Source organism: Sander vitreus, chromosome 7 (assembly GCF_031162955.1).
Source record: "Sander vitreus isolate 19-12246 chromosome 7, sanVit1, whole genome shotgun sequence".
Classification (NCBI taxonomy): Eukaryota; Metazoa; Chordata; class Actinopteri; order Perciformes; family Percidae; genus Sander; species Sander vitreus.
In genome coordinates, this window is record NC_135861.1 from 8,774,913 (window position 1) to 8,801,658 (window position 26,746).

Consider the following 26,746-nt stretch of genomic DNA (forward strand, 5'->3'; position numbering starts at 1 on the left):
TAAAATGAAATCACAAAATAACATTATTTGCAAATCATTTTATTAAATCAGTATTTACAGTTTGTTTCCACTCAAGAGCTCAGCTAAAACCGTCTCGTCTCCTGCTCTGCTGTTTTAGTTCCTGAACTAAAATCTTTTGCCAGTATTGTGTATCCTCCCTCAGATATATTCAGTTTCTTGAGCTACAGTAACAACCAGGAAGTAAAGATGTGATACAGGAGGCACAAGCTGAATTCAACTATTAAAAGAACTTTTCTATTGATGAGGTGCACCACTGAATATGGCTTTATTGAGATCCCTTCTCTGTTTGAACAATTAAAGAACATATATTGGGCACAATGGTCCTGGTCATACCGCTCTGGTTCACATACAGCTGGGTCTCCATGTTCCATTTCAGCAGAGAACCATCAGTTACTGAACAATCACACGGGGTGATGTTACCGTTTCTGATGTAACCAAGATGCCAAATAAAAAAAAAATGGCATTCATTCTTCTTGGGACGTAGACATCGTTTCAGTTCAATTTCACTGTATAGCACGGCTTCTAACAAAGTGCCAGCCCTGGCTTTAAATATGGACATTTGCTGCTTGAGCAATCGAACCCGCTGGAAAAATACAATCTTAGTCCATTTCATTCATTCAGTCTCGTTCACTTGCACCTGAGTTCCTGCGTACTGTACGTCAGTGAAGGACATGAAGAAACGAGCACGCCGCTGATGAGGTGGAGATGTGACGGAGAGGCTTACAGCAGTAAATTCATTCCCACGTCTGACCCTCCCTTGAGTTGCTGCCAAAACCACCTTCAAATAACGACTACTGAATTAACTGATATACTATATACACACAGGTTGATTTTAAAATGGGATTTTGGTTCATTTCAATTAAAATACTGCTGACATCTCAAAGGCAGAAAAAAAAACAAAAAAAAAAAAAACTTAAAAACAATCTCCTTTTCATGTGTCTGTTTTTTGCTTTTACTTTTAAATACAAATAATGTAAGTGTCCACAGAAGACCGCTAAAAAAAACCTTATTTAAAAAAAAAAGAAAGAAAAAAAAGACAAACCGTAAACAGAACTTGTCAGATATACAACTCGACACGTAACCCTTACTCTCAGTTTTTAAAAACAAATGGCAATTTACATATTAGGGGTGCACAGATAATGCTAACAGCTCAGTTACCGGGCAGGTACCAGTTAAGTACGCAGCTTTAGTGGTGAGTTGACTGTTGGGGACCTGACACCACAAGGTGCAGTGCACGGTGTGGGTGTTTAAACTGTAAGGACAAACCAAAACATAGTATTTTGAGACCATTTTACCACTAAACAAGGTGAAAGAAATGTGAATGCTCCCTATTTCATAAACACTGTAAATATAGTTCCAAAAAAAATCTCAATATTAAATACTGTTTTAATGAACAGGTTCTTGGTGGTGTATGTATAATGTGAAGTATGTTTATCTGTACTCTGTAGATATCAGAGCATCCCTAGTATAGATAAAGACAAGCGAGAAAAACAAAAAGATTAAAAAAATTGTGAGCCAACATCTGAAAATTAAAAACGTGTATGTAAAAGGTGTGAGAAGTGATGTCTGGTATTATTGCTGAGGAGAAGCTGCTGCCCGAGTTCCAGCTCATCTTATTTTGCGATGGCCCGTCACTTCCCCTTCTCTCTCTCTGCCATCCTTAGTTTAAGTCTTTGCTTCTGGCTTGCTGGCGTCCTGAGACGAAGCCGCTGGGCACTGAAGGAGGAGAGGGGTGGAGGCGTGGGGCGTCTCTTAAAGGGATCATCACAGTGAGTCCAGAAGATGTTCATAATCACAGTGTCAAACAGACTGGAGTGGGGAGAGAAGAGAGCATGTTTCCATTTGACTTCCTCCTGGAGTTCCTCGCTCCCCGTCAGTTACACAACACCGCTAGTGGGGAGAGTTGAGCAGCAGTGTGGCTGTACTCCCGGCCCATCCGATATAATGGAACTGAAGGAAGGAAGTTTTAAGAATACAGTGCTGCATTTGCTCTCTGGTGGCCCTTGATCTCTCTCCCCTCGATGGCTGGGTGGCCCCCAGGACCCACTTATCTGTGCTGTCGGAACCCCTGGGTGCCGTCTGGGCCGGCTGGCTGCCGGACCGTTTGATTGTTTGATCGGGTGTCCTCTGAAGGCAGTGTAGAGTTATTGCGCCCTGCCCTGGCAGAAAAAGGAGGAATAGATTACCAACAGCAGCCCATTACACGTGCCAGCTGCTGGACATAAACGACTCATGACTCATAACTAGGGATGCACCGAATCCAGGATTCGGGTTCGGATTCGGCCGAATATTGGGCTTTGTGACGGGGTTCGGTTTCTGCCGAACCTTAGAATTTTTTTCCCACCGAACAGAACCCTACTCTGCTGCTGCTGCTCGTTTGCTAACGTTCGCTTTCTTATTTCACCCACCCAACATGCCTTCTGTAGTGGAAGGCTTCGAATGATGACCAAAAACGCTCGGCTCTTACTGTGACCATTTACTGTTCAATATGTTGCAGTCTTACACACTAGAAACTTAAGCTTGACGGACATGTTTTGCATCTAGCGTCTCACGTTCATCTCAGTAAGCTAGCAAGAGTACACAGACAACTTCCGTGTAGGCTACTTCAAAAATAAAAGCACTTCCTTTGACGGTTCGCAGTAAAACTAAATTACTGTTAAACAACATAAGGTAGTGTACCTTTTCACATATCAGCTGTAAACCAAGTACTGTAAATAATGTAAATGGTGAGTTTTAATCACACTATAATTGACCATTTCCTTTAGACCGTTTTAAACTAAACATGAATTTCTTATTCAAGTGCTTTAAACAAACATTTCACAACACCTTCATCATATACTGGTTAGCGAATATTTGCCAAACAAAATTGTCACTCATCCGACGATAGCGATGTGCTTTCCTACGATGTGAAAAGAGCGTGTGAATTCAAAATTAAGTTGTTACATTTAACTATTTTAGAGGCTGTGGACGTTGTTTACCTCATTAATGTGTTTACTGTGTTAATGGACTGAGGATGGGAGTAGGATTCGGTGTTCGGATTCGGGAGAATCTTAACCAGTGGATTCGGTATTCGGCCAAACCCCAAAAATCTGGATTCGGTGCATCCCTACTCATAACTCGTTTCCAGTTGGCTTTTCAGTTTCAGCAGCATTCAGTCCAGTAAGGCTCATTACAACTCTACTGACGTGGATTCTGACAATTTAGCTGGAAGTAGTCTTGTGTTTAGTGGCCACTGCCTAAGTTATCGTTCCGATTGTTGGCTTGTGTTGCTACCATTATGTGTTCTTAACGGCTTATTTATAGTGTATATATTTTTTTTTTATATAAACGGCTGTTTTTCCCATCTAATTCAAGACTGTCGTCTAAAAATATAGCTGTTAGAATAGATTGAAAACATTCTGAAATCAAATTAAATGCAAAATGAGAAACACTGTTTTTTTAATAAGAGTAATAGATGACACTGTGCTTTGGTGATAAACACATACGTACATAAACACATTACTGGAATTAAGGTAGATGGAATGACCCTAAAATAATGCTTGTTCATTTGCTGTCCGCTTTAAATTGGATACTTAGCTCACAAAAATAAAACAAACAGTCTTCAGCACAATGTGGACTCTTCCAATTGCAAGAGCCCTTCAGCAAGGCGTTGTCAGGCTGTGGGTAAAACCACTAAACTGTCAACATTTGTGGATTATTACCTATCAGTGTTGGGTTTGTCCTGAGGTGTCTCCTCAGGGCAGGCGCTGCCCAGTATTCTCTTCCTGGCCTCTGCGTATTCTGCTTCACGCTGGGCCAGAGACTTGACCTGTGGTGTAGGCCTATTCTGATTCAAGGGTGATCCCAATGACCCGTTACTTGTAGGCCGCTTCAAAATGCGTATCTGAGGTGGGGGTGCTGCTGGTAGAGAGTCGTCCTGTATCACCATGGTTGTCTTCAATGGAGATTGTGAGGAATTATTACTGGACTCCCTAGAAGCAACCCAACAGGACACAGTCCACCCACAATTAGTAACATGACAGACAGGGAGAGGCCATGAAGCGAGGGAGGCAGTGCCGATAATGGCTAGATGATACATCCTTGGCCAAAAGACTTATGACAGAAATCCAAATACATTCATTACTAATTTAGATTTCCCTACTTCATCAGCAAAGTAACATACTTGGTAAAATAGGTTTTAAAACTGAATTTAGCTCATTTAAAAAAAAAAATGAATGAATTAAATAATGAATAACAAATAAAGTGGATCGAATTTGTGCATCCCTAAAATAAATTGTCTCTTGGTAGGTCACCTGTATGGTGAGCTGGAGAGTGGCTCTTAATAAATCAGTAAAAAGTCTTAGGTTATGTCCAGGTGCGTACTTTTACAGATAAGCAAGACACATAGCAAAACAGCATTGTTTTGAATGGATATTGAAGCAATCATTTTAAAAAGTCACAAGTCTGGGCCATGTTTTTTTCTAAGGCCTTACTTTTCTTTCTGGCTGATCCTTAGCTTCTCCTCTAATTGTTTTTCCATTTCCTGTGGGGGGAAAAATAGTGCAAACATATATTCATGTAAACAAACAACATGGACTAATTGATTTGGGGTAGAAAGAAGAGTGCAGCAGGTAGTAAGCAAGTGGAAGAGTGGATGTAAAGCAGGATACAATTACAAGCTATTTATACATGTGTAGGACAGCTGCCAAGTCATAACAGAAAGTGCTCAACTAGCAACATTAGCCGGCTGATGTTGCCAGCGAAAATGGTTATTTAAGGTTTGACGTGGTGCATTTTGTGCAGACTAACCCCATGAAGACATCTTAAAAAAAAAAGATCTGTAACTTCAAACTGACAAGCTGCTGACGTCCAGACCAACTTCTTCTCAGAGCCACGTTTTTGACGTCACCAAACTACAGCGAAAAGAGCAGATTTCAGCTAAATGTTGGCAACTTTAAGGTTTTGGCCACATAGCTAACTGACGTTAGCTCGTCCCCGGCCAGTATAATAAGTTAGTTGACAACATGGCCGAAATTGTTGTCCCACAACAATTTGGCCTTGTAAACGGCAGGAAATTACCAACTTAGTGAGGCAAGCAGACATTAGTACGTAGAACACCAGACTCCATGAAAACGTGCTAAATTAACGACAATGTGATCGTTGCTGTACACATTTTAACAATCTGTTCAACAATCGATCTTGCAAAGTTACTTATCTCACTTTGACAGTAAAATGTCGACAGATTAAACTGATTCACACAGCTGCTAACGTGAATCATTTTGTCAAGTGTTATAAAATGTAATGTTAACGTTATGTCGAGTTGAATATAAGACTGTGTGAGGTCGCGGAGGGGTCTTCTGTCTTGTGCGAGGTGTGTACATTTGCCATTAAGTAAGCCAACATTCAATTAACACGTTTTTCATGTTAGCCATGCAAGACATAGCTAGCTTAGCATTAGCCCACGTCAACCTAACGTTAAACATTTCACCAGGAACTCTGGGTTTAGCTCGCGTCATGTAACTAACGATTCGTTAGCTAGCTAATAATTAGGACCATTGCTGTTATTTAATGCGAAATTAGTTAGAAATAGTAAACTTGGCTAGTAAGTTGGCTACGTCCATATTAAGCCTTTCTCACTCGCTAGCTAGCTAACGCTACTTGACGTTAGCTCGCCAAGTTTCTTAAAGCTAACGCTAGCTTTAGCCACATTGTTGGCCCGTGGGAGTCGGTAACATAGAACAACGTTATGAGAACTTCTAAACGCAACCCTGTGAATCTAGAGAAGCTACCAAAAGGATATACGCCTTTAGCTGAAGGTATATTGAGCCTTTCATTATTTACCCTACTATCAGCAGCTTCCTCCCAACTTTCGGCGACCTCCTCATCTATGTTTCATTTTGCTCAGACACGCTGTTGAGGTGGTGGACGTCCTGGGCTCCTTCAGATCCGCCTCTCGACTGTCCCCAGGCTTTGACATCACACTGACGGATTTCCCCTCCGCATGATATCCCTCTTCTACATAACCGAATATAAATGCCAAAAGTGGCTAACGATGTTTCAGTAAAGTGACAATAAATAACCCCCTAGCTTACTGTGTGAGAAAAAGTAAAAGACGTTTTTACTGTTTTCTCTAAACATGCTACAGGTATGTTAACTGTGGTGCCTAGTGACTGCTTCCTTATTTACTGTGGCCCTCCCACAGATGTGACAATCAACGGTGATAGACAACATAACAGAGTATACAAATTATAAATTGAAACAATTCTATCTATCAGTTGAGGTCATCTGGAAATGTTAACAGGATGTATGCATATGCACATGAATAGACAATTACATTTTTTTTTTTTAATTATTTCATTTTGTTAAGTTTTATTAAAAACATTAGAATAGCAATGTTTTGGGGGAAGAAAATGCAGTAGGCACAGTATAAATAGGGGTATTGAAGAAAAGTTGCCTTGTCCGCTTGAGTTTTCTCAGCCAAACCTCATATCAAATGTGAGTATGTTTACATGCAATACTAAAATGCTGTTATTACGATTTTGTGACTCTAAATCTCCTTCTAAAATTTGTATTATTACGTGTGTATATTCTTGGCAGATATTAGATAGAATTCTTGGCACGAAGAAAACTAGCAACAACAATCAAACAATCATTTTTTAGTGCCGTTGAGATGTGGCTGCTTCTCTTTGGACACATGAGGGCAGTATGTTGTTGTCAGATTTAGTTCAAACACCACAGTGTGATTGCAGGTTGTTTTCATCAGAGCATGTGGATTATAATGACATACATTACATATATGTGTGTGTGTGTGTGTGTGTGTGTGTGTGTGTGTGTGTGTGTGTGTGTGTGTGTATAACATTATGCAAATATCTTAAACAGCTCGGGGGTTTACATGGTATTGTAAGAATGTATTAAAATGAAAATTAGACTGATTGAACGAAGCACATATTTTGTATTTAATGAACTTTGTACATTGCCTGACTAGACCAGTAGGACTTTTATTGCTACCGGAATTATAGTTGCTGCCTCATTATCAAAATTGTGTCCTTGGATAAGAGAGGCTTTTTATACACCAATAGTAAGCTATAATAATGATTTGGAGCGGATATAGTGAAGCTGATTTGACAGAAATCAAAATGAACTCAATAACCCAGCTGATATGCATGTCAGCTTTGTCTTATTGTAGGCTGAGATGTTTCTGCTCTGTGGTATAAGTATTTGGTATATACATATGGTATACTATGATTAACCCACTGCACAGACAGATGACCGAAGATTTGTTTTTGAAGATCAGGTGTTGAGCCAGCCTGCAGACCTGTAAAGGTGTCAGAGACTTTGATCATAAGCTTCACTTCTTCTCTGATTCTCTTTTAAAGGATAGGTTCACAATTTTTTAAGTCGGTCTGAAAAACGTTTTTCTCGCTGTATTAAGACATCCTTTTTTATACCGGCCTTTAAAAAGAATTTCTCATATTTCTGATGCTCTTATAATGTAACTTAAAGTCTTTGTTTTGTGCAGTAAATATATTCCAAAGTTGATCTAAAGCTAACATGAGGCTTTAGCAGTCTAAGTGAGTCAAATCAAATATATCTTCCAAACTTACAGCCTTTTTGTATAAAACGATTTGTTTTTTATTCCACGGACAGTGTTTTCCTACTGAGCTGCAGTGGAACGACAGTAACAAAAAGATTTTAACTTTGAAAGATATCCACTTGAGTTGTCTAACTGAGACTATTGCCGCATTTTCTCTTTAGATAAACTTTGCAATAATCGAGAACTGTGAATTTTGGCTCATATCCCTTAGACTGGGAGCATGTGAAGGAATATTTTAATGGTCAGTATGAACAGGAGGACTGATTACCTATCCTTTAATGCCCCAGGACTTGACCTTTGTCTGTAAAAAAGAAAACCCCATGAAGACAGCACTCCTGTGAGATGTTCTGACACTCCTAAATAATCTGGGTTGTTCAGTCTTAAGTAACTGTCATTAAGAGTATTTGTAAAATGAATCAGCACTACAAATTTCATGGAAATGTGTCCAGTAGTTGACGTAGAGTAGAGATATCTGAGAGATTAACTTCACTGCTTTCAAGGTGCAAATTCTCTTAAGAGGTCAAAAATCCATGACAATGAACATTTAAAAAAAATCATTACATGTTCTTTGTAATATGTTGTAAGACCCAGATGAAGGCCACAAGCCCAACAACAAGCCCTTAAACTTGACTTGAAATTGAAACCTTAGGCTACGTTCACACCGCAAGTCTTAATGCTTAATGCTTAATTTTTTGCTCAGATCAGATTTTTTGTTTGGCTGTTCACATAACCTTTTAAAATGTGGCCTATATCCAAGTTCTCCTGTGTTCCCCGTTCTTCCATTTTTTCAAAAACGGAGCAGTTACGATATATTCTTCTAATTTTGACTGAATTGAAGTATCTCCCCATACACTAATTAGGTCTAACACCTCACTCTCCCTCCATTGACTTGCTCCATCACTGTTCTCCATTTTGTAGGCCTAGTCAAGTTTTTAATGTAACTGTCTGTGTCTAGGGCTAACTCGGCTAACTCCCGCAGGCGCATAATCGTGACAAATGTCGATGTAGATTGACGTAAAAGTCTCATCAAATCTGCCTTGGTTGTTCACACTGCGCCCGCGTTGAAAAAAATCCGACCTGGGTCTGATTCAGGACTACATGTGGAAGTGGTCTAAATCTGATTTAAAAAAAAGATTTGAGTGTTCACACTACTTCTGAAGTCTGACCTGGTCACTTGACCCAAAAAACATCAGATTTGGGCCACTTTTGCCTGCAGTCTGAACGTAGCCTTAGGTTGAGTCATTACCCGCTCAATACAGCCAGCCCCACATGTCCACAGTGTCAGGGACAGATTACATATCCTCAGTGGTGAGTATATCAGACATTTATATAAACACAACAGACAAGACAGTCTATGACATAAAGTGGTATGGTATTTATTTGAAATGCAGATGTGACATTTTATTGCAGAGCAAATCCATTTCAACAATTCTGAACTTTTATTTTTAAATGAACTGCCTTTTGGTAAATCATTGTTTGTAGTCTGTTATTTAAACTGGTAACCATTATGAGTTTTAGCTGCAGGATGAATATCATGCATTGCATTAATACTTACTGCCCAAAATACTTTAGCGTTTCTATGTTGGGCTGCTGAATGTTACTGAAAGGTCAAGTTGTTCCTTGGAGATCCTTAAAATTAAAAGGACTTTTGATGCTCGACCAGCTGCAACATTGACCCCCTGCAGCAGTAAACCCTCCAATAAGACAAAGGAAGAACACTAGTGATCCTAAAGCCAATGACAGCAGCGTGGTGATGCCAGTCAGGGGTTTAACATGGTGCAAGTCTCTGTGAAGAAAAGCAACAAAAAGACTTCTGCTCTGATGACAAAGAGGCTGAGGGAGGACACAGGTGATAATGATAAGTACTACACAGACCAACTTTTTGGTTGATTTTTATTTAACAAAACATTTTTTTTATTTGTGATTTATCCCAAATCTCCGAGCTCTTTTCTCTCCTGACAGGGCTCCACCATCAGCACCTATGGACGTAGTATCCTGTCACGTATCCTATGACGTAAATGGACACCAGTGCAGCCAAAGCTCCTGCGGCCTTCACTGCTACGCCATAGCTGCCGTTACACACTGTGTCGTAGATCCTGTGAATGTAACAGAGAGGGAGGCAGAGTCAGGTCCAACAGCATTTGGTCGACTGTTGTCGTTCTGACATTATTTTAGGACCTGGTTTGACAACATTCTCGCTTTATTTTGACTATAAATGATTTACAAAGCTTACTAGTACTTTGGCATTCAACTGGTGTCAGCTTTAAAACCTAATTTTAGTCCATACATGTCCACATATGGTTTTATCTCATCCACATCTTCTTACATTTATGTTTGTTCTTCAACAGCATCAGAAAATCCTCAAAATATGAACACTTTATGTTTGATGAATCTTTATGTCAGGCGTCACTTTGTCTCACCTCATCACAGTAGACTGTGGTGCATCGACTTTCATGTTGATGTTGTCCTCGTTCCAGCGATCATATTGCACGCTGCCGGCACCGTTAGAGTCCATGTGGGAAGTCCTTCTTCTCCTCAGAGGGTTATCTGCTGCCTGGAATTACTGTTCACTCACCGCTTCACTGCTCAGCCTGGACACATAAACTGTCCATTAAGCATTATAATGTTTCTTTATTACAGTAAAAATTGACAAGCAATGTTAAGTTGAATATGGTATGTGATTTATACCATATGAGTAGTAATGATGAGAATCAACGGTATCTTACGGCAGTCAATTTGTCAAAAAAAAAGGCCATGTAACCTGCATGCAATGCATCATAATGCACTTTAAATAAAGTGCAAACATTTATTACATGACATTTATAAATTAGTTTAGGTGCTAATGTATCACGTCAGTCAAGTATTCACAGTGTTTAATCAGCCCAGAGTAAAATCAAACCACATGACAAACATTATAATAAGAATCAGACTCAAGAGCAGTGATTTGATGATTGTCATCCAAAGCAGAATTCACTTTACAGTACATCCCCACACTCAAATAAACTTAACTGGTGCTCACCTGTATGAGTCTCAACCTAACAACCTGTCTAAAGAGCTCAGCTGCTCACTTTTAAAGCCACAACTGAGACTGAGAGAGCATATCTCCTACTTAGTATGAGACCTTGGTCATAGTCCATGTATTTAATGAGGTCAGCCTGTCATAAATCCATTGGTTGTACTCCAGCTTGTCTTATATGACTCTCGTGATAAAGGACAATTTAAGCTTAGTCTCCGGTTTCATCACATCCTGTGCAGATAATGGACTGCAAAGCAAAAAAGTTTTGCAGATTTTCATGATACTCCCTCTCCTGCATGAAAATGTTGTTTGGTTGAATATTATATCACTTTTTTTTGTTTCAAAGTTCTTCTCTTTGGCTTTATTGCAGAGGCGAGACATGTTGAAGCTGTGTTTCTGCTGGAATAACAGCGGCCGTGCACCTGTGTTTTTAGATTTAAGACATCCAGCAATCTCAGCCATCTCAGTCTTTTCTTGCGTGTAGCTGTGACTTAAGAAGGTCACAGCAGATTCAATGGGTTAATAAATGTGCTGTGATAGGCCCCACATAAACACTTAATGCTGCCATTTGTGAAATTCACAGACATGTGGAGAATTCTGGGTTTTTGAGTGAGCAATGTTTTTGTCTTCCTACAAAATAATTTGATTATGCAACAGGTGCCAGGAGGTTTACAATCTTTCCTTGAATTGAGTCCCTTTCGAGGCCTCCTCTGTTTGATCAACAGTATGTGATGCTGACTCAGAGCAATGGTATCCACTTATTGAAATCTAACAGTTCCTTAACAAACTGCAGATGCGATTTGTAAATGCCATTCTCCATTTCTGTTTGATGAGATGTCTTACAAAGGCACTGCAATATGTATTGTATTGAATTTTATTTGAGTTTATTGAATTCATGCTCACAGTTAAACAACTGAATAAAAAGCTGAATTGACATCACTTTAGAAAAATAGAAAGTCTAGCCCTATAAAAATAAATACATATAATTACACATATGCATTTATACATTTATACTCACATACAAACAACCATCCACTTATAAACCATTCTTATGGTCTACGTAAGTGCCTTAAAAACAGTAACAAAACAAGATGTACAACACACACAAAAAAACATATAATGTAAAGCAAACTCCAGAGACTAGTTGTTCCATTCAGTCTGTCTTCAGTCTGTTTGTTGTGCACTGAACTTCTGTAAGATGGTTTCTGTTTCGTAGCAGCCTGTTGGTGTTTGGAGCTCTGCAGGGGCAATTCTAGGATCAGACCTTTAGGGGGGCTCAGCCCCTAATGTGAATGTGACACGGATACAGTGCCTTGCAAAAGTGTTAACCCCCCTGCTAAATCAGTAATTTCACTGGATAACAATGAATATATGTATTTATTATAACAGAGGATACATGCAAAATATTGAACATATGAAAAGACGACGAAAGCTCCTTTATGGACTACCAGAATCAAATTAAATGATAATGAGGCGTAAACAATAAATATATAAAAAATAAAACTTTCATTGACTGGGTTACAGGTGCATAGCATTGATGACAGCGACACAGGATATTACACTTGTTTCTTTGAACCTGTAATTGTTTGCCCTCTGTCACTAACAGACAAGTTCGCAAACTCTAACTTGAAGCTATAAAATTGATTACAAATAAATAAAATGAATTTGTTTTTTTATTATAACTTTTAGGGGGGATGAGATGAAATTTAGGGGGGCTTGAGCCACCTGAAAAAGGGTCTAAAATCGCCACTGTAGCTCTGGTCAGTGGGAGCAGGTCATGGAGAGGATGTTGTTCAGATGTCCTCTCTTTGACCAGCTGAACTGCTGCCGGCTCCCTCCTGCTCTGAAGAGATGGGAGTGGCTGTGGTGGGGAGCAACCTCTGGTGATGATCGTGAGGGCCATTTTCTGGACCCTTTCCAGAAGTGCAGCTTGGCTTTTATCACAGCCCACCAAAAGGACATTGCCATACTCCAAACATGGCCTGACCACAGCAGTGTAGACAAGGTCCTCACAAAGGAGGCCATGTATGGCTATTGTAATGTATTAAATTGTATTGTATTGTATTGGAGACATAGACTGTAAAATTATATTTTTTTACAGGCATGATTGGAGGTTTGTTTCACATCGGAAGTTTTACAGACGTTACTGACGCGTTGAGACTTCCGGTGTGCCATAATACCGCTGCGCATACTTCAGGTTTGTAAAACCATTTCACCTGCTCGCTGGTTATTTGCATCATTTTCTGTACCTAGGCTTTTAGGTATAGCTACGGACACAGTCATATGCTCTCCAGTGTATAGCTCTACCAGCTGTACTAACTGTTCATTTGAAAACCATGTAATGTCAGTTAGCTAACATTACAAAGTTGCAACAGTCGACCATGCTAGTTTTAGCTAGCTAGCTAACGTTAGCTAAAGTATTAGCCCCTACCGCTGGACTCAAAACACTCAGCGGGTCTAACGTTAAGTAATTAACTCATCTACTATTTCGCTAAATGCGCTGGTACCTTACAATGTATCCACTGGTTTATTAACTATAAACTACGTCAGCGGGCTATCTAACGTTAACTTGCGTCAGTTGGCCTTTTAACGTTAGCTAACGTTGTAACTTACCGTTAAGTTAATGCTCGGTAAACCGATCATAGATAACGTTGTGTAGCCTGTAGCATTCTAACGTTATATGTATTTAATTGTAAAAGAGCATTTTGCTATACATTACTAAGCAACCATCAAATTGTTAATGATATTTAAAAATATTCATGATGGCTACCGTTAGCCAGCTCTATCCATAATAGTTCTATAATTGTCAGGAGGTGGCGCTAATAGTCAAATTGTGTATACCTCAATGGACGTTAGCATTTGCACTTTGTTTCGCTGACGTTAGCCAGCAATATCGGTTGATATTAATGTGTTTCTTCTATATTGTGGAAGCATTTTTCAGTCTAAGTTGAAATGTATAACTAGCTATATGATGGGTAATAGTGGGACTTGCCATGCCCACCCTATTAACTTCAATAGAACTGACACTGAAGACTGGCGCCAATACAGAATTCTAATGACTATGAATGTTCCTTCTTTCTAAGATTCCTTGTGTTGACCAAGGAAGTAAACTGGAGGTGCATATTGTAACAGTGGGACAAACTGTAAGATTCTAATCAAATTTACCAATGATAATTCAATTTATGACAACGTACATACAAGTAAAGTGGATGATAAATGGCAAAAAAACAATGACCAACAAGTGGTAGGGTTTCTCTTTCATTATGGATCGATTATAACTGTATTGTTTTTTCTTCTGTATAAGCCTTACTCTTCATGATTCAAATGAAGCTGAACTTTAATGATGTGGAATGAACACTTGTCTTGGATGTGTGTGTGTGTGTGTGTGTGTGTGTGTGTGTGTGTGTGTGTGTGTGTGTGGAGCAGGCGGTGGAGAGTGGACGCTGATGGGGGACGAAAAGGAGACCTGGAAAGTAAAAACTCTTGACGAAATACTACAGGAGAAAAAACGCAGAAGAGAATTAGAAGAGAGATCAGACCCCAAGCGCCAGAAAAATGTAAAGTATCTCGAAGCTAATTTAAGACCGATATGACCCATATGTTGTCACAGGGATAAAAAATAATTGCGAGTCACTCATTTTTGTCCATGTAGATTTTTTTTCCATTAAAGCTCACCATGGTAAGTTTAAAAATAAATGATTAGAAATGGCAAATTGTCTAATAAATTTAGGCTTTTAACGTATAGAATTTTTCTTACTAATCTTATAATTGTAATATCTATGAAATTTTTTTTATTATTTTATGCTTATATGAGTTTAATGACACTACTGTTTCTGAAGCTTTTGCACCAAAACATACACAAACAGACGGCTCTGGTTGGAGCACTAAACATTTTTTAATGCATTTATTTTTTTGAAGACATTGAATAGTGTTAGCTACATTCCAAATATGCTAATATTTGTATTGTTATTCTTATTCCTTATCTGGGAACATTTTAATGATGTCTTCTTAGCTTTAACCACATATGGTGCTCTTCTTTTGTTGCACAGTTCCCACAGGGCCTTGTTCCACAGTCGGATGATCGGGAAGCCAAACGAGATACTCCGGAGGAAGGAGAACTACGGGATCAAAAGATGGAAATAACAATTCGTAATTCCCCGTACACACGGGAGGACTCAACAGAGGACAGGTCCTTGGAACTGTAGGAAACTAACATCAGTGTATTTTCAAAGTGGAAGTAGTATGCGTGTAATAGTTTAACTTCAAAGTATGTATTTCATGTATTTCAAAGTGATATGCAACACACTGTAGCTGGCTATTTGGAGTCTCTCACTGTTTTCTTTACATTTACGCAGGGGCGAGGAAGATGATTCATTAGCAATCAAGCCTCCACAGCAAATAGCAAGAAAAGACAAGTCTCACCACAGAAAGGAGGAGAAGAGAAAAGATAAAAGACGTCATCGCAGTCACTCTGCTGAAGGAGGTGTGGGAATGCTGCTTAATTATATAAACACAAACATGTGTTTTGTAGCTGAATACAACATGTTTGGAACTATGTTTTAGGATCTGCTTCTACTCATGACGTTTTACTTCTACAGCAGGGAAACATGTACGACCCAAAGACAAAGAAAAAGAGCGAGAGAATGATCGCAGGAAGCGTCAGTGGGAGGAAGACAAAGCCCGGCGAGACTGGGAGAGGCAGAAACGAAGGGAACAGGCCAGAGCTCATTCACGCAGAGAGAGGTGAGCTCCGACCCTGGAAAGGCACCGCATATTAGATTAGCTTAGATCAGTGTAGGCTCAGGAGTATTTTATTCCTTGACGATTTCCACTTGAGTTTAATCAGTATACATGTTTTTGAATTGCTCCAACATGTTTTGTTGGAGTAAGTATTATATTCGCCAGCATGTTTAAGCCTTTGAGCAACATGATGTGGATCTAAAATTCAACTATAGCTGTTGTACTGTTGGTGTACATGTAATTATGATGTGCTGTACAAAGTAGTAAAGTCACACAAAACAGTAATTGTTAAAAATCACTATAGTTTATTTTGACTTTTCTCACACAAGTCCAAGTTTGTAGGTGTGTTTTCTTTTATAAGCAAATGAAATCAAGCCTACGTAAACAATGCAGACTCAAGTGGACAGCCAACAACTAAGTTATCTTATGACAATATATAATAATCATTAAATACAGCTGTGAAGGTACCAGAGCAATGCTGCAGCCACAAACCAACTGTATGTTTGAGTAAGACAAGCTTTAACAACCCAAACTAAATATAAACAAACATTGACGAGATTGGGCTTTTGGTTGTCTGGACAGACCCCGATTGGATTCTCCTGGGTTTTTTTTGGACCACAGGGACCGGCTGGAACAGCTGGAGCGCCAGCGTGAACGGGACAGAAAGCTGCGCGAACAGCAGAAAGAGCAACGGGAGCTGAAGGATCGGGAGAGGAGGGCTGAGGAGCGACGGAAAGAGCGAGGTGGTAGACGAGAAGGTCAGTGAGTTTTTCACCTTGGAAAGGGCAAAGCTAGCTGTTTCCTTCTGCCTTCAGTCTTTATGCTAAGCTAGGCTTAACGTGCCCTGACTCCAGCTCTGTAGTTTACATATAGACATAAGATTGATATTGATCTTCTCATCTCATTCTCAGAAAGAGAGCAGTTATTTCCTAAAATGTTCAACAATCTCTTGAAGCTCAAAATCCAAAGCAACCAGAGTCTCTATCCTATTGCCAGTCATGAGGATTGTGTTTTAAAACCCTGTTAGCTGTGATGCTAAATCTGCATCATAGAGTAATACAAGACTTTCCTGTCCACAGTGCCGTCCCACCATCGGATGCTACCTGATGAGTATGAGGATAAATCAAAACAAGGTCATCATAGCCGAAGTCCCAACCGCATACCTCGGGAGAGATCCGAACTCGGCGAACCACGGAAAAGTGCGAGTGAGTTTATTCATTATCATTTCACAGTCTCTAAAAACAAAAAAGCTCTTATTTACCAATATTATATGTATGCTTTATCATCAATTATCATGTATTAACTTTATCATCAGGGTACCCTGGGGGTCTTAAAAGTATAAAATAAAGGCCTTAAAATTGTTAAATTTAGGTTACGAGTGAATATATGGCTGTGAAGTTGGCATTCAATGTTATCCTATGTAGTATTAAAAAGGTCTTAATGTCTTACATTTAACTTGGAGATCCCTGGGGGCACACTGATCATGTGCAAAGACCAAGGTTCCCCAAGATCATCAACATTTCATACGTTACAGCATGTCTCACATTGGGTTTTGTCTGCAGCATCGAAGGAGGAGAAGCCAGAGGGCAAAGACCTGCTCGCAGACCTCCAGGACATCAGTGACAGTGAGAGGAAGACCAGCTCAGGAGAATCCTCCATCGGTAAAGCGTTATATAACCTACAAAGTTGCAGTTCTTGGGTTGTCCAATTACTCTTATCGTTGTAAATAGCTAAACACTCTGGTAGGACATTTTCACTTCTGATAATCATCAGGAAGCTGGAATGAGGATAATCATTCACTTATGTTAGTCATTGTAGCTTTGAACTTTACAAGAAGGGATAAGTGGATCAGAAGCACCGCAGGAATGTACTGGTGCTAAAAACCTAACCACCAGAACCAACAGCTGCTGGATGACGTGGCAGTTTCACTATTGCAGTTGAATTGCTTCCAATTCTTTTTCTTTCTTTTTTAACAATTGCTCTCGTGTCTTATTCACCTTGGCCAGCATCAGGGTCCGGCTCTGAAGAGGATGACGACGACGAAGAGGAGGCAAGCAGCCAGAGTGAGGGCGAAGAAGACGAAGAGGAGTCCGTTTCAGGCTCAGGAAGGTCTGAGCAGAGTGCAGGTGAAACTGTCAAAAACTGCACCACTAATGTGACTCATGTTGCGGGTCCAGTTACACAGCATCACAGGTCTAACAGGATGGCTTCCTTCCTTTCAGAGGACGTGAGTGAGGAGGAGCAGTCAGTGGAAGACTTTGAAGAAGAGAAGGAAAATGGAAATCACATACCTTCAGGTGAGTAAACATGTCGTCACCTGTGATGTCTGTCCAAAGGCTTATTTGTAAAGTTATTCTCATGATTCAAATGTCCTGCAGTTCGACTAAATTGTAATGTTTTGTGTTGGGTGTTGTTAAAAAATATTTAGTTATTATTATTATTATTATTGTTATTGTAGTGAAATATTATAGCTAAAAAACTATGATTTATGTTCATTTTTAAATCTGGCAACATGGTTTAGTATAAGTTTGTTTTTGAAGGTTTTAGGTTTTATTTAGTTTCAGTTTACTAAAAATATTTTTTCCTGCTTATTTTAGTTTTAGTTTACTATAATAACCCGGCCATGATGAAGGCGACAAGCCAAAATGTCTTGGTCTCGCTACACAAAGTTGTTCTTTATTCTAAAAGTGTTGCTGGAGTTTTGACCTCTCCATACCCAAATTCTAGCAGCTCAAATGCACTTACCAACACTAAACTGACTTCACCCTTCGCCTCACAGTGCCAGAGTCCCGTTTCGATCACGACTCAGAAGAGAGCGGTGAGGACATGGAGGAAGAGGAGGAGGACGAGGAGGATGCAGGAGAGGGTGACCCCACGCCTCACTCTCAAACTCATTCTCGCTCCCCCACCCCCGAAGAGAACTACATCCCAGACTCCCCCCCAATTTCACCGGTGGAGCTGAAAAAGGAGCTGCCCAAATATCTTCCTGCTTTACAGGTCGGTACCAACATAACGCAGATGTTTTTGCAGCTAATCCACTAATCATTTATGTATATGTAATCATCTAATGCAAGCCAGCAGTATGTTGAGGCCTTCAATTGGATTGTTGATTTTCAGGGTTGTCGCAGTGTTGAGGAATTCCAGTGCTTGAACCGAATAGAAGAGGGAACCTATGGTGTGGTGTACAGAGCCAAGGACAAAAAGACGGGTATGAAAATAAACATGCAGGTCGATTTGCTTTTGGGGTTCACTCTGTGTTTATTGGTGAAACAATGAATACGGTCTCATGTTTGCAGATGAAATTGTGGCCTTGAAAAGATTAAAGATGGAGAAGGAGAAGGAGGGCTTCCCCATCACCTCTTTAAGAGAAATCAATACAATCCTGAAAGCTCAGCACCCAAACATCGTCACAGTAAGGGTGAGAGAACCTAAAAATTACTTATTTAGATATTAAAGTGCTCATATTATGCTCATTTTCAGGTTCATAATTGTATTTGGTGGTTGTACCAGAATAGGTTTATGTGGTTTAATTTTCAGAAAACGCCATATATTTGTTGTACTGCACATTGCTGCAGCTCCTCTTTTCACCCTGTGTGTTGAGCTCTCTGTGTTCGCTACAGAGTGAGACATCTCACTTCTGTCCCATCTTTGTTGGGAGTCGCACATGCACAGTAAGTTCTGCTAGCTAGTCAGTTGCAGAGTATGAGGACGTGCCATGCTAGCAGCTAGGCGAGCATTATAACGTGTGTTACAAAGTGACGCACGTTTGTCACGGAAGTAAAGGCGGGACTACAATAGAGCTGTTTGGAGCAGTTTGTGAACTGTGTTTTCTGTTGGAGGTGGTAAGTCCCTTTGGGGTGGACTTTGGGCTTTTTCACTTTGTAAACCTATAACGTGCACAAAAAAGATATATATATATATATATATATATATATATATATATATATATATATATATATATATATATATATATAACACAAAACAAAGGGGAAAAGCCAAAAAGCATAATATGAGCACTTTAACACTTGTATTGGCTAATCTGCATCCTTAAATGTTCTAGCTAAATCTAACCCGTGCTTTTCCTGCTATTTTAGGAAATAGTTGTGGGAAGTAATATGGACAAGATCTACATCGTGATGAACTATGTAGAACATGACCTGAAGAGTTTGATGGAAACCATGAAGCAGCCCTTCCTGCCAGGTAAAGTGAGACATTGATGAACTCTGGTCCACTGTGTGTGTAAAAAGTTGAATGGGACAAAAATAGTTTTCTGTCTTTATTTTTTTTCTCTTTGCTTGTGGGTTTAGCATTAAACCCTCTGCCTCGCAACAGCTCTGTTAAAGCACGATGTTTCTCTTCCAGGTGAAGTGAAGACTCTGATGATTCAGCTGCTGCGAGGTGTCCGACATCTCCACGATAACTGGATTCTCCATCGTGATCTGAAGACGTCCAATCTGCTGCTGAGCCACAAGGGTATCCTCAAGGTATGCTAGGACTGTGGTTCTCGCTCAGGGCCTGCGAACTGAAGGGGCTAGCTAGTTCATTCTTACCATGGCAACAACTACTCTCCATGGGGTCCGTGAGGGCAGCTCAGAGAGTCCAGAGCGAGTAAAAATTGTTTTCCACCATAATTTAATTTAATAGTTATGTCTATTACCGAATTTAGTAGTTTTTGTTTTTATCTATCTTTAGATGATGTAAAACGTTCTCCCGAGCTAGCAGCAATACAGCACAGCTGCACAAACAACACATGGTTACTAAAAGTCAACTGGAGCATGAATTTCAAAATTAACGGCAGACAAAGTCTATGTGTAAATAAACCACGTTTTTACAGCAGGGGATTTAAATGCAAGATAGACATTATGAATCTCACTGCATCTTGTAATTTTTCAAATCCAATGTAACTATGCTGTACCCCGCCACACTGGAGTATATGGTCATTTGACCTCCTTCGCGACATCAAAACATGAAACCTTTGGAAGAATCTTATAAATGCTGAGACATTATGCTGTTACCCAAAATGAAATGTAGTGGTGTTAATGTGAGCCAACTGTCCTGTACTGTAGATTGGCGACTTTGGTTTGGCCCGGGAGTACGGTTCGCCCCTGAAGCCCTACACCCCTGTAGTGGTGACCCTGTGGTACCGATCACCAGAGCTGCTGCTCGGAGCCAAGGTGAGAATTCAATGTCACACTCCTTCCACCCTTCACAGGAACCAGATGAAATACCTATGCAATAACTGAAACTACAAATGATAAAGGTGATGTACTTTTCATATATGTGGTTACACCATCTTGATTGATTTGGTTTAAGATACGTTTCCAAGAGAAGGCTAGTTTATAACCCAAATACCACTGAAACACTATTTGAGTTTCACAGTATATGATTTACACAGCCAGACGTTAGAGGTCCAGGAGCCCATCAGAGCACATCCACTTTCACACACGAGACAGACTCCCAACGTAGAAGCTTGCCATGCAGACTGTCTACTTTGTGTTTCTGCGGTCTGCCACTGTGTTTGTTTTTCTCTCCACAGGAGTACTCCACAGCTGTGGACATGTGGTCAGTGGGCTGCATATTTGGCGAGCTCCTCACCCAGAAACCTCTTTTCCCTGGAAAATCTGAAATCGACCAAATTAACAAGGTTTTTAAGGTAAATGCCCTCATTTTCCCTTTTATAAATTTAAGCAAATCCTCACCATACAAAGGGTAAAGCTCTTCTGTTTACAGCCTGTAAATCTTTTGAGTGTCATCTGTCAGAGGAGGTCAGCATGGACTTCCTTAGTACACCACAGGGTGGAGCTGTTGGTAGACGTTAACCCAGCTGATGAAGTTATTATGAAACTGAGAAGATCGCCATAAAGGGTTTTTCCATAGTAGTGGAGGTTGTCGAGCGGAACCATGCCGTGACCGGGCGCGACTAGTTGAGCCGCGCTGGCACGGTGTGAGTGTTTTTCCAATGCACAGCACAGAAAGGTGTTTACCTTGATAACTTATTTGAGGTGTCACAAACCCAGGCTGTTCCCTGCAGCCCTTTTCTGCTCACTGTGTCTGTTACTGTTGGTGCTATTCTTCCTCGCAGCAATAGTAAAAACTGATTCAAATTGGACAGAATATGTCAGTGTCTGCTTGATTAGACCTGTTGTTCTTGAAGAACAGCACCGCTAATTAACCATAAAAGCAGCGCTTGTTTGCAAGTGGAAAACCTTTTAATGTGAAGCTGGAACAGTAGGAGGTTCAGTGTGCATCAGCAGTAAAAGTACAGCTCTGATACGGCTGAAAGCAAACGGTGAAATAAGGCTGATATGTGAAAGTACAAACAGGAATACAGGAGTGGAGCTAACTCCAAACCACAGAGATTAAGGTAGAAGCTGCAAAAGTACAGAGTCTTTCAAAAACAGAGCTTTCTCTCTGGTCTCCAGCACACTCACACAAGTTAAGCTGTTGAGGACACAGCTAAGGGGAGGTAACGGGTTGGCCCCAGTCATCCCTGCTTATGATCTGCTTAAAGCATGACAGCCGTGTGGACTGATGTCATTCAGGCCTCCCAAGTCACCCTACAGCCTTTACCTGTTATGAATTAAAGTATTGAAATGTACTTAGAACTGGTTTATTGCCACGTCTGTGGTTGATGCATACTTTTTGCCAAAGTGGGATTATCTCATATCCATCTCTCCTTGCGCTAACATATGCTGTCCGCTGAATTATGTGTGTGTTGTCTGTAGGATCTGGGGTCACCCAGCGAGAAGATCTGGCCTGGCTACAGCGAGCTGCCCGCTGTGAAGAAGATGACTTTCACAGAGTATCCCTACAACAATCTGCGAAAGCGCTTTGGAGCGCTGCTCTCAGATCAAGGCTTTGACCTCATGAACAAGTAGGATTCTTGTGCTCTTCTTATTCCACGCACAATACACAGCATTGCACCTCACACAGGCTGCACTGCGTCGTAACTACACTACAGTCAGTCTGAGGTATTCCAACCATTTTCTCTCTATGTGTGCATGTGACTGTGTAGCTGGATGGATAACTGTGTTCTTGACAAACCACTTGCGGCATGGTGAGTACACCATAGCGTATTTGTTCCAGTAAATTAGAAAGAAAATGACAAGTACGTATTAAAAAGTATTAAAACTGTTGTTTTTTTTAAAAAAGAAATCATATTATTGTTAGTTGACATAGTTTGACAAATTTTCAAGGTCAAAAATATTGAATTGGTCTTCCAAAATCTCCACATAGATGTTGTGTTATTTTCCATCCATTATTGATAGAACCTGGAGACCAATATCAATGAAAGACAAATCGCAATTAGGGCTGTTTTTATTTTTGTTACCCTTGGCTACAGTAGTTAGCAGCACGCATTAGCTCAGGGGGCTAACTTGACTTGTTGACTTTATTACATGAATGTCACCCTAATTGTCCTGCCAAATCCTGTTGAGAAAACAGGACAGATCTGACAGTTCAATGAAGCGTTGCTAGATACTCTTTATGAAAAAAAGGAACGCATAGTCGAATATTCGTATTGAACAGCCTAATCGTATTCGACTGACAAAATTTGGGTAAAGTCACTAATATCAGTAACAAGCTGCATGACTCCTAACAGTGGAAATTGTCTTACTTGGATGAACCCATTGATACCCTGTCAAATTCTGTTACTCTTTCCAGCGCTTTATTAAGTCAGTGCATTTCTGGCAAGCTGACTTAAAACATGACAATGGTAGCGGACTGATAATTCATCAACATGCCTCGGCAGCAGTCCTGTTCCAGTCCTGAGTCCATCCTCGTTTCACACACTCACCATGGTGATGCTCCACACTACAGGGGAAATGTTTTAGAAAACACACATTTAATACGGAAAATCCTTTTCACACAGAGCAATAGGTTAATAGTTCTTTCTTGCACATTCCGTCGATCAGCATTGTTTAGCAGCTGCAAAAAGCAGAGACGAGCTTTTCAGCTCTCCTCTTAGATCTTTACCCACCCACAAAGCCTTTTTGCCTACACCTGTAAATGAAAACCATACTGCTTGGTTACCTCACAGCTGCAGCGGATGGCAACAGCATGTCCACTGTGGAGGGATCACGGTTTAATGGAAGTTTGGCACCTGTTCAGCGCAGCTGAAACCTTCCAGCTGTCAGAAGAGAAGACTAGCGAGGCGTTTGCCCAGGGACAGATTCAGACTTCAAGAGGTCAACGCGTAGAGAAGTGCGGTTTGAAAAGCTTCAGACAGAGCGGCGTAGGATAAGTTTAGAGGTGTAGTTTGGCAGGTAGACATCACAGAGCTGTTTGGAATATCACACCCTTCTGTCTAGAAAAGTGTTTGAGGATTGGGGCCTTTGGGATCTCACCTGAGGAAGGGCTTCAACATGAACTTACTTTACTTACTTTATTTACTATTTCAATCTGTAGGTGTGCCGTAGTATGGTTAACCATAATATGCGGGGCCTCAAGACCTAGAATACTGTTGGTTTTCTGTCCTATGTAGTTAGTTTCCATCCCCTCGTATCTCAGGTATAAACAGGTCTGTACAGCTCGAATGAAAACTTTTGGGTCCTTAGGGTGCTGAGGAGGAGTACGTTCACAGGTGCAGGAAAAGAGCACATTCTTGGAATTCCTAAACAATAATGATGTGGACGCAAGTGGAGGATTGTCCCTGTCAATGCCAGTATTGTCCCCATGGGTCAGAAAGGTGGTATCGGTCTAATCCCAATTAGTAACCCTTCTCAGAGATCCTTTCCACATTAAAAAACAAGCAAAAGTCAATGTGTTAGATCAAATCTTTTCAGGCTGGTGTTAATCATTTACTACACTGCCCCCACTCACATGGAAGATGTGAATCAGACAGCACGCCAATTATCACAATTAAACGGCTCCCCATTATGCTGCGTTGATCCTGTCATAACCAATTAGGACTCCTTGCACAAACCCACTGGCCCCTCCATATCAGGCCTGCATCTCGTGTTCAGATGATCTGTCTAGATGTAGTGTAGTTAATACAGCTGATATTAAAGTCGCACCACTAGACCTATATTTTTAATATAGGGATTCCTACACATAGCACATCCTTTTCCAATATTTACATCCTATACAACTAAATGTAAACTCTGTGGGGGTTCATTTGAAGCCAGCCATCTGCCTCAAAAGTTGCAAATCAACATACCATAATTTTTTAGTCAACACAAAAGTAGTAGGTATTGGCTGCTAGGGGCGTCTAAATTACATAATCCTGCATAGCTTCATCAATGTTATCCCTACTTGCGTTTTTATTGTTGCCATGTCACTATTTTTCTGGCACTGGCACAGAAATGCCAGATATGCCTCGATTGGTAATAAAGATGAGAGCAGCCACTCGGGACTGGAACCAGATTACCTCTTTACCTAAATAAATTCAACATGTAGTTTTACAATCTTTAAACACAGACGTCTGTGTATAAAGAATAAAGGTCCACACGACAATTTAAGCTACATTTTAAGCTACCTGGTTACCTGTGCTTCTGTAGCTGACCATATGAACTCGGTCATTGACTGTTTTCCAGATTCCTCACCTACTGCCCCAGTAAGAGGATTTTATCGGACGAGGGGCTCAAGCACGAGTACTTTCGCGAGACGCCGTTGCCTATCGAGCCGTCCATGTTCCCCACCTGGCCGGCCAAGAGTGAGCAACAGAGGGTGAAGAGAGGCACCAGTCCTCGTCCACCCGAGGGAGGCCTGGGCTACAGTCACCTGGTAAGGACATTAGGCTCCACTTTCTCCATTACATACAGCTACCAGGCTTTCTGAACGCTGTCTGTGTTAAATAGATTACAGACCTACAGGCTTCTCCTTTGTGTCCGGGTATTTCCTCCTTGTGTTTTCCATGATGAGTACCTTTTAGTCCCTAATGTTTTCAGCAGTGGTCCTACCCACCCAGAAGCTATAGGATGATACTGATGTTTTTCAATGAAAGTTAGTGTTGATATTTGCTGTCTTACCAACAAATTAGACCATTTCCTGCCAGAGGTATTAGTTGTTTATCTCCGCTTTATTCTTGTATAAGTGGAAAAAGCTTGTGAAACATTAAAAACCAGGAAAATACTAACTATAATAATATCAATGATAAACATGTCCATGCATACTTATATGGAATACAATCAAAATGTCTCGTATTAAGTGTTTTCCAAAGGTAAGCAGTGTAGTGTTGATCAGTTCTATAATAAATATGTAAGAAATGAAACGGTGATATCGGAAGAGGGCTGAAATGGATTCCAGTCATTAACCATGAGTTAACTTTGTTTCCATAATCTCTCCAGGGCGATGACGACCTCAAAGACACAGGCTTCCACCTGACAACCAGCAACCAGGGAGTGTCGGCAGTCGGTCCAGGATTTAGCCTCAAATTCTGAGCCCAAAACTGCAGGATACCTGGCTGTCGGGAGCAAACGGTTCTGGGACTTGGACGGTGTCACTGGTTTACAGCTGTAAACCAGATCAATATCTGATCAATTACAACTGTTACCAAATAGTCAGGACTGTCTCACAGCAAGACTGGTGGCTCTAACATGTTGAATCTCCAGAATACTCGCTCCACTTTTCGGCTTGTTCTCTGTATTTTCAAGCCATTTCACCATTTTAAATGTGTCCATTTTAGCTCTTAAATAGGATACGCAACCATACATTTGTTAGAATTTTAGCTCTCATGTTTGACTTTTGTTTTATTTTCCCTTTTATACTTCATGAGAGAGGACCAGATTTTCTAAATGGTTGGTATTTCCTGGCTGCCTGAGCTACTGTATAATGATGCAGCATTGGCTGTGCTTTCCATCCAGCATTATGTGAGAAATGTACTAAGGACTGTCACTTGATGACAGGGGGACGATGTTTTTGCTAGAAATAAAGTTTGAAACTTTGTTTTGTCTGCCGTTCTCCCTATATTTATAAACTCTGTCCAAGCTTTGCAAACACAACCGCACACTGCCAGAGGAGAAAAAAAATTAAGGGAAGTCGTGCCTAATCCAGCCTTGAACCCAACTTGGTAGTCGCTGTCCAAAAGTGATGTCATTCTTTGCACTGCACACTTTGTCTCTGTACTTTGTTCTTTCAGGGGAAAAGAGGCCCAGACTTTGCTCTGCCTTTTGTTTTTAAATGGCTCTGCGACTTCAGAATTAAACCAATAAATTCTCTGATTTTGAGCCAAAGAAAAATAAACCGTACAGTACAGTTGCATTCCCTGCATGACCACTCGCTGCTTTTACAGGAACAGGCACAGAAAAAAAACCCTCGTCTTGGGACGTCTAGAGCCAGCACTAAATGGAAAGGTTCATTAATCAGTTGTATCTATTCCCCGCCCCCACCGGAGCCCATCTGCAGATTATTACACCTGATGTGTTGAATAAGCTTGGAAGGAGAGGTACTAGTGGAAC

At 40.5% G+C, this 26,746-nt stretch overlaps 2 protein-coding genes across 11 annotated transcripts; one reads left to right on the forward strand and one right to left on the reverse strand.

Annotated features, from left to right (window-relative positions):
* Positions 1-23: 23 nt before the first annotated feature.
* Positions 24-6,187, reverse strand: szrd1 (SUZ RNA binding domain containing 1). Of its 2 annotated transcripts, XM_078254462.1 has the most exons (4): positions 5,842-6,184; positions 4,494-4,543; positions 3,723-3,992; positions 24-2,180 (listed from the first exon to the last, which is right to left on the reverse strand). In XM_078254462.1, exons 2-4 carry the CDS (start codon positions 4,538-4,540, stop codon positions 2,069-2,071), a joined length of 429 nt encoding a protein of 142 aa, XP_078110588.1. In that variant the 5' UTR covers positions 4,541-4,543; positions 5,842-6,184; the 3' UTR covers positions 24-2,068. The 2 variants fall into 2 exon arrangements, with proteins under 2 accessions (XP_078110588.1, XP_078110589.1); XM_078254463.1 differs by lacking the exon at positions 4,494-4,543 and having other exon boundaries at positions 5,842-6,187.
* Positions 6,188-12,607: 6,420 nt separating this feature from the next.
* On the forward strand, positions 12,608-26,234 carry cdk11b (cyclin dependent kinase 11B). 9 transcript variants are annotated; one of them, XM_078254470.1, is made up of 20 exons: positions 12,608-12,807; positions 14,037-14,167; positions 14,660-14,799; positions 14,966-15,093; positions 15,209-15,353; positions 15,972-16,108; positions 16,430-16,549; positions 16,913-17,011; positions 17,357-17,476; positions 17,573-17,647; positions 18,130-18,347; positions 18,468-18,558; positions 18,647-18,768; positions 19,445-19,550; positions 19,713-19,834; positions 20,417-20,524; positions 20,887-21,003; positions 22,076-22,224; positions 24,884-25,073; positions 25,637-26,234. In XM_078254470.1, the coding sequence occupies exons 1-20, from the start codon at positions 12,714-12,716 to the stop codon at positions 25,727-25,729; spliced, it is 2,505 nt and encodes an 834-aa protein (XP_078110596.1). In that variant the 5' UTR covers positions 12,608-12,713; the 3' UTR covers positions 25,730-26,234. The 9 variants fall into 9 exon arrangements, with proteins under 9 accessions (XP_078110596.1, XP_078110595.1, XP_078110593.1 ...); XM_078254469.1 differs by having other exon boundaries at positions 12,609-12,807; positions 14,660-14,811; XM_078254467.1 differs by having other exon boundaries at positions 12,610-12,807; positions 15,933-16,108.
* Positions 26,235-26,746: the final 512 nt, after the last annotated feature.

What these genes read in the sequence shown, in the direction of transcription:
- szrd1 (XM_078254462.1), bottom strand. Translation starts at nt 4,540, where the DNA reads ATGGAAAAACAATTAGAGGAGAAGCTAAGGATCAGCCAGAAAGAAAA. An exon ending in AGGATCAGCCAGAAAGAAAA is followed by an intron (nt 3,993 to 4,493) that starts GTAAGGCCTTAG and finishes GGTTGCTTCTAG; the next exon opens with GGAGTCCAGTAATAATTCCT. An exon ending in GACAAACCCAACACTGATAG is followed by an intron (nt 2,181 to 3,722) that starts GTAATAATCCAC and finishes TTTTTCTGCCAG; the next exon opens with GGCAGGGCGCAATAACTCTA.
- cdk11b (XM_078254464.1), top strand. Translation starts at nt 12,714, where the DNA reads ATGATTGGAGGTTTGTTTCACATCGGAAGTTTTACAGACGTTACTGAC. An exon ending in CTCAGGAGAATCCTCCATCG is followed by an intron (nt 17,012 to 17,356) that starts GTAAAGCGTTAT and finishes CACCTTGGCCAG; the next exon opens with CATCAGGGTCCGGCTCTGAA. An exon ending in CAAACATCGTCACAGTAAGG is followed by an intron (nt 18,769 to 19,444) that starts GTGAGAGAACCT and finishes CTGCTATTTTAG; the next exon opens with GAAATAGTTGTGGGAAGTAA.